Genomic DNA, 12,383 nt, shown 5'->3' with positions numbered 1-12,383 from the left:
TTTACCGCAAAGCTTCTTGAGATTTTACATTGGATATATTCTACTTGTTACATTTCGAAACTAAAAGAACCACAGGATTCATCTAATTGGTCAGTATTAAAAAATCCGTCAATTGGCTTCTCACTTACGAATAACTGTTTTAATATTCAAATCTCCCGCTCATTTCGAGGTGGCGTTGCGTTGTGGCGAGTTTTGCGGCGACTCCCTGTTAGGTCTATGCGAGACACCCGCCGTCCCCGAGATGTCAGCACTGGTAAATTTGCGTTTTGCGTTGGCAGGGGTCGGCCTGGGCCTGGTGGACCTGAATGCCGTGTGTTCCGTCTGAATTTAACTGCAAAAAATCGAATTTTCATATGGCTTGTCGAGCGTAATTATTTTCGGAAAGCAGCATTAAATTGGGAGTGATTTGTCGCGGTGATATAAAGAGGAAGAAAACTGCGCCAGACAAAATGACCAGTGAAACGAGTGGGACGAGCAACGTAGAGACGGAATATCTGGAGATCAACTCGAAAGAGGCCTGGCCAGTTCTCTATCAGGTAACCAACAAGAAATGTCTCATTGCTCATTGTTCCCTCCCGCTTTATCTTCTCCTCTTTATATTACTCGAAAATCAAAACTATCCTCGTTCAGTTGGCCACCTGACCCGAATTATTATCCCTTAAAATCAACGCACTTATTAAGCGTCAATTCCTCGCCGTTTTTAGCCACGCGATATTTTTTTTCCTTTTGTCCCTTACTTCATCACCCGAGAATTCCGCTATAATCTACTATTACCGGAATTCCGCTTCTAGCACACACGTAGCAACAATCTCCTACCTACATCCGTACAACAAAGCTCCTTGTCTGACTGGTCGGTACGTTGCATGTAGCCTTATTACTCCGTACTTCAAGTCAACCTACTTGCGCTCATTATTTTACAGATAGTTTCACGTCAACTAATGCTTTATATGTTTACAATGGGAATTTTTCCTCCGGTTGATTCCTCTTCGCCGCGCTTCCCGCAGTATCTCCAAATCTTCTCATATATTCACTTATCGATCGACTGGGTACTCACCTTTGCATTTTACATACTTTACCTTCCAAGTATCATTAGTCTACCCCTATATTTTACAGCATATTCGCAACGAATGCGGGAACTATGCCTACACCTGTAACGAGTCGAAGAAACCACAAAACAGAATATTCAACCGATACAGAGATGTCGCGCCTTATGACCATAGTAGGATTATTCTCAAAAAAGGTCCTTGCGACTACATCAATGCTAACCTCGTGCGGGTGAGTGTCCTATAATTACAACATATTCGTTGTATTATTGTTCTATTATGTTATTTTTTTAATCGATCGATTCATACGTCGTTATCATTCCATTGTTCTTTCATGCAGATGGATCGTGCGCATAGGCAATACATTCTGACCCAAGGTCCCTTGGCCAACACGTCAGGACACTTCTGGCTAATGGTATGGGAACAAAATTCAAAGGCTGTACTCATGCTAAACAAGGTTATTGAGAAGAATCTAGTTAAATGTCATCAGTATTGGCCTTTGGAAGGATCTTCTAACCACATAATGATGTTCCCAGACGTTGGACTTAAAGTAGAATATCTTAGCAAAACTGACGCGTCGCATTACACGACCAGAATATTGAGGTACTAGGCAATTTAGATCTATAAAAACGATAAAACATATTTTGTAACGGTAACTTTATCTACAATCTTTCTCACTTGATGTTATATTCACCAGGCTTATTTGGCATAAAACTACGCTATTTAAGTTTTGGTTTCCAATCCTTCGGATGAATAATTTAATTTTTATTTGTTCAACAGACTGACAGATGTGGAATCAAAGGAAAGTAGAGAAATTTTGCATTTCCACTATACAATGTGGCCAGATTTTGGCGTTCCTCAAAGCCCTACGGCCTTTTTACAATTCCTTGCTGACGTCAGGCAGTCTGGTGCTCTGGACCAAAACGTTGGCCCCCCTGTGATTCATTGCTCTGCAGGGATTGGGAGGTCCGGAACATTCTGTTTGGTTGACTCTTGCTTGGTATTGGTAAGTCAAATTGGTTAAGTGAAAACTGAAATTTGTTTGCCCGTGTTGCTAATAATAAACTTAGTGCAAGTTCAAATTAAAATGATGAATTATTCTTTTGCTCGTCAGATAGAAGAAAATGGTCTGAACTCTGTCAACGTTCGAGATGTTCTGCTAGAGATGAGACGGTATAGAATGGGCCTTATCCAAACCCCAGATCAATTGCGCTTCTCTTACGAGGCGATAATAGAAGGAGCTAAGCAGCTGCCGTCCAACAACGTGGTAACTAATACCAATTCACGGTAGCACATTGCTATTAGTTATTTGTATGGTTTATTGAGCGGATCAATAAATTCATACAGTTTTCCATCTTCGTTGATCTGTGATTTGAACTGTGTTTACTTAATTGTCTATTCTCTGACTTGTTCGTAGCGACTCTGATTAATTTTCATAATTATTCCATTCACTTTCTCTTATCTCGCTCTAGAATTTTCAAGTCTATAGCAAAGTTGCCAACAGTTTATGACAGCCAGATAAGAAAAGTCAACAAGATAACATATTTCGAGAACAAAAACTCTCAGGAAATGAATTTCACATCATAATTAATGTGGCGATATGTAGTTGACTACTGCTTATTATTTCGACATAAATTTCCAGATATGAAAATCAAGTATGCAGCAATTACCCAGAACATTTTCCAGCATTTTAAGTTGTAAATGACCGCTGCATATTTCACTCCACTAATAGCATTGTACTACTGTGGCGCTTTCAATTGTGTTAAAAATACTGAATGATCTGTTCCTTGCAGAATATCAACACTAATGAGGTACGAAATAACTCATATAACCCAGTGGAGGCAATCTGTAATTCTCTAATCGAAGAGGTGGAAGAGGACGATGAGGAAGATGAGGAAGACGATACGCCTCCACAGCCTCCACCGAGAGGAGAGTCACTGATGAAGTCGGAATGGATACCCAGTCCGACTAGTGACAATGGTACTTTGTTCAAATTGTATACTGCATGACTTTCATCAATGAATAGTTACTATAATCGTGAGCTGAGATCCAAGATGAAGTGTCCGTTCCCCTTCCTAATACATCCGCTTTTCTCAATCAACAGATATCAGCAGCCCACCAGACAAACCGCTGCCGTGCGAACCTCCGAGCTACACAGAGCCCAGCACGAGCCCTCCACCAGCAAACCCTGCTCTTGTCGCAAACAATTTGCACGATCAGAATAGCGACAACGTCGCTCTACCAGGGGAACTACATAATGATGGAGAAAATTCCTTTAAAGCCTCCAGCCCACCATCCAGTCCAGATACGTACGTATTTTTTTTGTTCCTATTAGTACTTTGTGACAGTCATAATCTGGAATCAAATAACGCTTGAAATGCTTAATTTCCCCCAAAAAACTTCCTTTGTCTACAGAAAGAACGAGTTGCGGCAGCGTAATTTGGCAAAGAAGGAGAAATTGGCCGCTCAGGTACGAGAGATGAAGCGACGGCAGAAGGAAACCGAAGAATGGCAGCAACTCAAGAGGTCATTATTTAAGCCCCTTTCAATAGGTATAGGTGCTGCGATTGTCGGTGGGGGTGTTATCGCATTTTGTGGTTACTTATACCTTCGCGGATAGGTAGAGAATAAAAGTTAAATTTAAACGATACACATACGCGCAACCGGAGTTATTAGTCCTCGGCATAAATTAAAACCCATGTGTGTTTCGGGGGCAGTTACTTCTCTATAATCCGAGCGTAATATTCAGTCCAGTAAACCAGCAATGGATTCAATGACGCGGTGAGTTTCTTCGATATTTTTATTAAGTCCAATGCTATTCAAGAGCTTCGTCACAACGCATTTATGCGATCGCGTACTACTTCCGTGTGTTATATTAAAAGCGTTGATACGACGACATGGAATTATTTATTGAATATACATAAACATACGCACATATTCGACTCCATTTTTATCAGACTATCGAAACCACTTGCAGCTTGATTAGTTACTTTGCTGTATAAATTCGATTTTTGAAAAAAGCTTGCAATATCGCATAAAACATCACCACTCAACCGGGTTTTAGACGTTTTTACTATTTCTAATAGAACTAGCCGTATTTTTTGCTTCACATCTGTTCTCAATTTTTTTATACCATCATGGTGTAACAGTTATGGTTTGTTAAATTATAAACCTAGTATACTCGCAGTGATGTCAAGTGTTGTTTTGTTTACATAAATCTTCTAATTTGTGGCTCCTATTTACAAATCGTTGCATTATAATAGCCGAATCAGTGAAACATCTGCAGTCATCTGTGATAAGTCATAATTTCAAGTTTAAAGAAAATCTTTGCCCCAAAAGCGGCTACGATTTTGTTAATAGATTTGCTTTGAGCAGTACTTAGCTGCTCAGATGCGTGATCAGTCTAATCATACGATCAATTCCTACTGACAACGAAATAATGTTATTCACTTTATAGAAGTGAGTATTTTCTAACTTGTTATTACGAATTTGAAGAGTGGACATTTTTTATGTCGGTATATTACCCTAACGTGAGTTTCAATTATCACGTTTATTAAGGATACCAGTGATTCGCCGTTCTACGCAGTACGGTACCCAACAAATTTGCTAATTTATTATTGAGAATATGAAGCAGCTTGGTCGTTTATACACGGGGCCAAGCCATTGAACTTGAATAAGCCAGTCGGCATCTCGTTGGTAGTTAGATACGTAAAATCATCTATTGAGATAGGTATGCTAACCAGACTTTATAGATACGGAAAGTAACTGACTCTGAAAACACGAACGTCGTAAGAACGTCGCGAAAGACTGATAAACTCTGTAAAATTGTATGAAACCTTTCTATTTGTATTTTTATATTGTGATTCGCCCGTGTTTCTGCAGAATATTGATTATGAAAGAATCCGTCATGATGATTCATCAATGAATTAATTTTTCTAAGAATTATTGAAACTCGATACTTCTTCGTCGAGTCCACTATGCAGCAAATATTATTTAACTATAAACCATCAGAAAGTATCGATTCAAGTACACTATATACCAAAAGAAACGACTCGATACGCTGACCTGATATACACCATTACGTAGAGAAGAGATGGTTTTATACGAAAAAGTTGCTGCGACATGCAGTGTATCCCTGAAGATGAAAGAAAAAAAACAAAAAACGGAAAAAAGAAATAAATTTTTTTCGTCCCCTAGCAATAAAAGCACTTAGAAATTGGTGAAGTACAAGTTTCTGGCTCAGTCATCGAAACTAATTTGGAATATCGAACTGCCGTTAAATTAATGACTGATCTTCAACAGTTGTATGTTGACCATTGAAACGAATTAAAATGAATGTAAGTATTTAAGTAGTGAAAATTGAAGATTTCTTTTCATAGTTATCGTCGTCATTCAGGGTAACAAAACCGCTCGATCGATCGATTGCCTAAAAATTGACGAGTCGTTGTTAATTGATACTAACTATATTCCCGATTAATCTTCACTTGCTATTTAACTTATACAAACCTAGGAGAAAGAAAGAAGATAGAAAAAAAAAGAAATAAATAAAACGATGAAAATAATAGACTTAATTAAATCGAAGGAAAATACTTTAATATACATGAACACTAAACTTCTAAAACGAATTTCGGTATAGATTAGGCGTTATTATGCACAACTTGTCACGCGGAGCAGAGATTGAAACAAAACATATGAGATAGAAAAGCTACAGTGATATGATACATGGCAACTTGATATTTTGGGGGGGGTGCTTCTCATGCCGATTATATCTTACAAATAATACACCTACCGAAGTTCAACTACGATAATGATTTAAGGTGTTTGATACAAGTAGTGACCGAACATTCCTGAAACTGAAAATTTATGCTTTAAAATACCAATCAGTCTCAATTAAACAGGCTTGTCCAAGCTATCTATAATAATATACGGGAGAATAAACTAAACCTCGTTAATTTTGAGCTGTGAATACGAATAATATTATAACGATTACCGATAAGTAATAATTACATTACTGTTTGAACACGTTTATAATTATCAATTTAGGTACGAAAATTTGATTTCACGATATGCAAGATTATTAATTTTTTTTTTTTTTTTTTTCATTTGATTTCTTTTAATTTTCTCCTTTCACGCCGGAGAAGCCGGATCAAACTATAGGATTGCCTTCCACTTGCCGAGTGGATCGACGACTGCAAAGTTATCTCTCAATCAAATTCACTTGTATCCTGATATATTTTTATCCCTTTCGAATGAGAGAACTCGTGCAAACCTTAACAAACCAGGCAATAAATCTTGTTACACTGTAAAAAAGTAAAGGTCAAAGGAAATTGCAACATCTTATGAACTGATGATCGATGCGCGCAATTTTTGTTTTTGCATTTCCAAATAGAAATCTACTTATATATACAATTAAACATATAATTTTAGAAGGAACCAAAGTTCGCAAAGATGGACTTCGTTATCCCGTTATATGTATATGTAATATGTATATATATATATATATACATTTTCCGACAAATCTTAATTTTGTAAATAGAATACGCTCGTACGCAAGTCTGAAACATGTTTCAATTATTATACTGAAAAAGAAGAAAAAAAAAAGAGAAAAAAACAACAGATAAAAAAAAAAAAAAAACACAAACGAACATAAAAAGGCCTAGTTTTGTAGTACATATACACCTATATTCGCGGTGCAAAATGAAGCATATGCGTTTCACCTGAGACAAAAAGGCTATGTTACACCATAGTTTACACTATATTCTCATTGATAATCTTTGCCTCTTTATTTTCACAGATAATTGCTATATTATGTACCTACTAAAATTTTATCGTCAAGAGTGTTAACCCGGGATAGAATTTTTTCTAACTGTAACTATTAACTGCCATTTCTATATGTTGAGTGTCACTCTGTTTTTCTAATTTCCAATCGAAATGTTTATGCTATTTGGCGTAATACGATTCCATGTTTTACTTTAAAATTTATTTCCAAATAACTTGGTTGGCTACTTCTTAACATGTATACGTGTAGATTTTTCTTTTTTCTCCTAAAATTGAAGCAAAAAAATTAATCGAAAACCAAATTTCCAATCAATGCGAATCATTATGGTCATATTATGTCATTGATCATCCTTCCCTTGTATAAATTGTCGAGAACCTTAAACATCAAATTAGACACATTCTTCGTGCGTTCATTTCGCTTGCGCCAAGCATCCTTGCATTAAGAGGAAATAAGAAAAGAAAACAAAGTACATCATAAAGTAGAGCAATTTTTATTTTGTCTATAAATATTAATTAAATAGTGAAATAATTGATTGAATAAATTTAATTGAAAAAAACAACAAAGAAACAAGAAAAAACACAAAATAAAGACTTACGATTTTACAATTACGGATAAAATAGCACTATATACATGTTTCTTACTACTAATATTATTATTATTATTATTAATATTATTACAATTATTATTACTATTGCCACTATAATGTTATTACTGTGATAATCATTAATAACATCGGTATGGTTATTATTATTATTATTTCTACCGACGTTTTATTATTATTATTTTCATCATCATCATCATCAGTATCATCGTCCCCCATCATATCACGATATTGTATATATACAGTAGCGCTCAGAAGTATTTTGATAATATAAAATTCGTAATTACTTTGATCAATCGTTTGTCTTACTTTTCTTTATCTTCACTTTATTTTCGAGAAATCGAGAGTTAATTTTTAACAATTATGTAGAGCATCGAATTTCTTTCAATAAATAATATTATTGATTTTTGTAGTTTATACTTGCATGTAATTAACTCAATTACTATATTTTGTCAAAATACTTCTGAGCGCTATTGTATGTAAAAATGTACATACGTACGATCATCATTCAGGTACAAAATGCATTTCTACTAAAATAAAACTCGAACAGGAAACAATTATTAGTGAAACGTAGCAAAGTGCCTATGCATTTATGTATGCATACCTGTGTATGTGTGTACATTGCTTGTATGACGTATAGTTCTTGCGTGAGCTGTTGAAATTCCCACTGCAACGGTGAACGGAAAAATAATTTGATAAAGCATGCAAAAAAATAATTATTATACTTATATAGATTAAAGAAAAAAAAAAAAAACAATCCTTGACAACCGACAATACTGACTGTTAAAATAAAACTGGCACTCGAGTAGAAAGATTTATCTATACATTTTTTTTTTTTTTTCGAAATTATTCTTTCGCGAATTATATTGTGCAAGTACATATACGTTACAAATTTGCATATGCATACAAAAGTTTGTATTGCGGAACTGTTACAATGGGGTGGCAATTTTTCTTATTTTTTGCTTCAAATTTTCTCCCATGACAATATATTATATTATACAGCGGAGACTGAAACTAACACTTCACATCATTATCGGTATATCGATGTTCCATGTTGTTCCTGTTGTTGTTATCATTGACCCTAGAAATGAATAGTTTTACTTTCTGATCTGGTAGAGTGTAATTTCCAACTTGTACCTACAAACGTATGTGTCATTGTTGGTAACTATACTGTAGAGTATTAGAAGATTAGCAAGCGATTTTCCTAGGAAAGACGGAATGTAATTTCCGAGAATTTTCACACTTCCACGGTATAAATACAAACTATACAAACATAGGGAGACCTGATAAATTTTTATTTCATCGTCAATTTGCAGGCTGATATATCCGTTATAATATTTGCGATAACGTTATATATATATATATATACACACACACATGTATAATTAAAGAAAATTGAACGTCTATTTTATGATGATAATATAGAAACGTGTGTAGCCTCATTGATTATTATTATTATTTTTTATTTTTTTTTACCTCTCTTGTTTTCTGTAATTTCTATTCGCCGTTTCAATCTCTGATACCACATGTGCGTACACACATTCTAATATTATCACTAAAGCCGTCGAAAAATTTTCGTTAAATTTATGACTGATAAGAAATAGATTTATACACATTGAATGCATCTACATATATGTGTATACGTAACACCATACGTGTGATAAATTATTATCGTTGCGATCATTATTATTATTATTATTATTATTATTATTATTATTATCTGAGTATTCATTCTATTGTTAAATATAAGGTAATATATAGTATACGGTTTTGCATCTACCCGAATCTTCTCACGGAGCCTGTGATCTTCAATCTAATGATTTCTTTCAGATCAAAACAAAGCGATACCGTCGAACTGACAGAGAGCGTACACGAGGAAGCAGAATCTTCAAACTAAGGCATCAATCTTTTTAAGTTAATTAAAATAGGAAGAGACTTGTGTTCTTTTTCTAACTCGTTTTTTTTTTTTTTTTACTTCTTTTCCCCCCTTTAGTAATCTTATTTTTCTATTTTTAATTATTTTCCTCTCCCATTCCACGAGAAAGAGAAACTAAACGAGAACGGACAGAAAAATATACATATATATTTGAAAACAAATGGATGAAGACAGTATTTATTTAATTAACATAAAACCTTGGTAATATACGGTATAAATAAATCATTTGATTTAAAAAATATGCAAAGTACTTGAGTGATATAAAGATGTATTGTACATCGATACGGTTCCTACATTCAAACTACTTATACAATTCTCATGGCATATATATACACGATATCGCTAATTTAGAAAAATTCCCAAATCACTGCATACCGAGTATGTAAAAACTATTTTCTCGATTGTTTGAACAAGCTTATCGTTTATCGAACAAGCGATCGTTGATATTAGTTTTATCTGTTCATACGCGACTGGCATTAATGCGGCAACGTGTCTCTGAATTCGTATTTTCTTTTTTTTTTATTTTTGCTCGGTTTATTCATTTTTTCTTATTTTCGTAAACTGCAACTTCATTGTTCAACGCAAAGCCAGCAGTAGCAACGAATTTCACTCGTAACGTTGACGGTTGACACGTCTGGCGACACATTATGTATGGAAAATTTCTATCCCATGTACAATAATTCGTTCGATAATCCATCCATATGTGTTTGATACGAAAGTCTTGTCGCGCAAACGGTAAACTGAGCGAATTGTGGCATGGTGAAGGTAGCCTCGGTGAAACACAGGCTTTCATGGATAATTGTCCTCGTAGCGATATTGTGCTGCATTGCTGGTTATCCTCATGCGGAAGCTGGCAATGATAATAATTCGTTACTCACGTCGGAAGAATCGAAAGATCCCGGAGTGACGCACAGGAAGAGATCCGCCCCCGACGATCATTCGACGATAAAACCAACATCGTTCGATACCCCAAATGACAACGCGAGCGAAAATTTATCGCGGTCTGATAAAGCCGATCAAGTATCCGATTTCAACCGATCATCCAACGTTGATAATACGGGTTCTGATAAAAGTACAACCAAATCTGCTGCTCCTCACATTGCGCCGGTATACGGACTCAATTTTACCGATTACACCGATTCCGGATCAACGTTAAATCGTCATGGAAAATTATACGGAGAGCAAACTCCGGGCACTGTTGAAAGTCATCGGACAATCACTGCGACCGATCGGAATCCGCAGATTTTCCGCGAATTTAACTCGACCGATCATCGGCTGGCTACGGGACTCGGTTATACAACCGTGAAGAATCGGGCCTTCTTGAATTCCGACAGGAAAGATAAAGCAGTTACAAATTCTCCGGCTCTGCTCAAAACGGCAATGCTAACGTTGATGGATTTGAATGGACCGGCTATCGCAGACGGCCTGGAGAATGAATACCGAATGAATTTCGAGCACATCCGGGTTAAACGAGGATCCGGCGATTCTACAGATTCCAACGACAAATCGGTTCACCGAGAAGATTTTGGCACCAACGAACCTCTTCGTCGGGACACGGCTGTCCGGTCTATCGGAAAGAATGAAGTTGATCACGAAATTCCAGTCTCAAGATCGTACCGGAAGGCCGATGTAGAAAGTACGAAGGGATTCGGTGGCAGTGCCGGGTTCCTCGAGTCATTTACGAAATTTGGGAATCCCTTGAAATCCGGGACGAGTTTAAACGGACACTCGAAACGGCGGGAAAGAAGATCCGTTGCCGCTTCTGGGGGCCGGAGAGTCAGGAGAGGGGGGCCGGGTCGAAAGGGAAAGCACCGGAAGAAGTCTAAAAAGAAGCAAAAGAAGCTCAGGAAGAAACCAGAGAAACGGAGCAACTCTGCTCCCGGAGGCCGTAAGAGAGGTGGAACTTCCGGTCTGGTTGCTGACGGACTGCAAGTCGAGTCGCACGTGGAGAAGAGAGATTCGGGCGAGGCTAGGTCGGAGAGAGACGTGAGAAAGAGGGAGGTGGACGGGAAGGATACCGTCGATGGGAAGGAAGCCTTGCGAGTTGAACGGGACGAGGTGAGCGACGATGGAGGGAAAGTTTCAAACCGTACGTTAAACTTATGTCGGTTAGGTGGCGGCGAAGAGGCGAAATATTACAACGAGGTTCGCGAGTTCGATGAAGCGGAGCGTGAAATCCGCGCGTCGAGGTCCGATTCGTTGGAAAAAATCGGGAAGGAAAAAGCGGCGAGGTCCGTCGAGCAGATCAAGGAACTGGTCGACAAGCTGATCGGAAAAGTTGGGGAGCTGGAGAGGAACCTGCAAATCGGGGAAGGAGGTAAGAAGAGGAGGGTCGATACCGGTTTGCAGGGGAATTTTACGACAGCGGGATTTCGGAGTCTCGACGAAGCTGCGGGGTTGAAAAATTTGACTGAAGACCGCGGCGATTCGGCGGCACGTGACGAGGAGAAAATCACGGACGCAATCCGGTCTAAATTAGACGTTGAACTAGCGCTGAGCGATGCGAGGGAAAAAAGTCAAGGGGAAATTTATAATACTAGGGAAGGAAAAAGATCGACTGGAATACTTGGCCGAAGTGAGGGTGTGGAAATGGGCAGAGATAAACGTAAGTCGTACAGGAAATGGGACAGATGGACGGAGTGGAGCAGCTGCAGCGTAACCTGCGGAAAAGGAAGACAAATTCGGTGGAGACACTGCGTTCACGAATGCACGACGGCGGAGACTGAAATGGAAGAGAAATCGTGCCAGCTACCTTCCTGCGGTCCGGGGAAATTCTTGGGAATATTTTGACTGTGTGTCGAGTCGAGATCGCGATTGAGGAAAACCGCTGGCTAGAGCTGCGTCGCTGTGGGTGCATTTCATATGTATTATAATTTACGGTACACAATTTTATACGGGTATGATAAGAGGCCTAGAAGTGCAGGCAGCAACAAAAAGGTTTTTAATATATTATGTATGTCATAATGAGAGAGTAAAAGAGGACGAAGATAAATTAATACTCGCTGTGTATGTATAACTTCTTTT

At 37.5% G+C, this 12,383-nt stretch overlaps 2 protein-coding genes across 6 annotated transcripts; both read left to right on the top strand.

Annotated features, from left to right (window-relative positions):
• The first annotated feature begins 256 nt into the window (after positions 1-256).
• Positions 257-9,520, top strand: LOC124298540 (tyrosine-protein phosphatase non-receptor type 2). Of its 5 annotated transcripts, XM_046750695.1 has the most exons (10): positions 257-536; positions 792-854; positions 1,114-1,275; positions 1,384-1,646; positions 1,824-2,049; positions 2,158-2,310; positions 2,837-3,023; positions 3,145-3,352; positions 3,459-3,569; positions 9,254-9,520. In XM_046750695.1, the coding sequence occupies exons 1-10, from the start codon at positions 450-452 to the stop codon at positions 9,318-9,320; spliced, it is 1,527 nt and encodes a 508-aa protein (XP_046606651.1). In that variant the 5' UTR covers positions 257-449; the 3' UTR covers positions 9,321-9,520. The 5 variants fall into 5 exon arrangements, with proteins under 5 accessions (XP_046606651.1, XP_046606649.1, XP_046606650.1 ...); XM_046750693.1 differs by lacking the exon at positions 9,254-9,520 and having other exon boundaries at positions 2,158-2,307; positions 3,459-8,217; XM_046750694.1 differs by lacking the exon at positions 9,254-9,520 and having other exon boundaries at positions 3,148-3,352; positions 3,459-8,217.
• Positions 9,521-10,674: 1,154 nt separating this feature from the next.
• On the top strand, positions 10,675-12,333 carry LOC124298543 (uncharacterized). Its single transcript, XM_046750702.1, has one exon. It carries the CDS (start codon positions 10,740-10,742, stop codon positions 12,147-12,149), a length of 1,410 nt encoding a protein of 469 aa, XP_046606658.1. The 5' UTR covers positions 10,675-10,739; the 3' UTR covers positions 12,150-12,333.
• The last annotated feature ends 50 nt before the right edge of the window (positions 12,334-12,383 follow it).

Source organism: Neodiprion virginianus, chromosome 2, assembly GCF_021901495.1.
Source record: "Neodiprion virginianus isolate iyNeoVirg1 chromosome 2, iyNeoVirg1.1, whole genome shotgun sequence".
In the NCBI taxonomy this organism is placed as follows: domain Eukaryota; kingdom Metazoa; phylum Arthropoda; class Insecta; order Hymenoptera; family Diprionidae; genus Neodiprion; species Neodiprion virginianus.
This window is presented reverse-complemented; position numbering and strand designations above follow the sequence as displayed.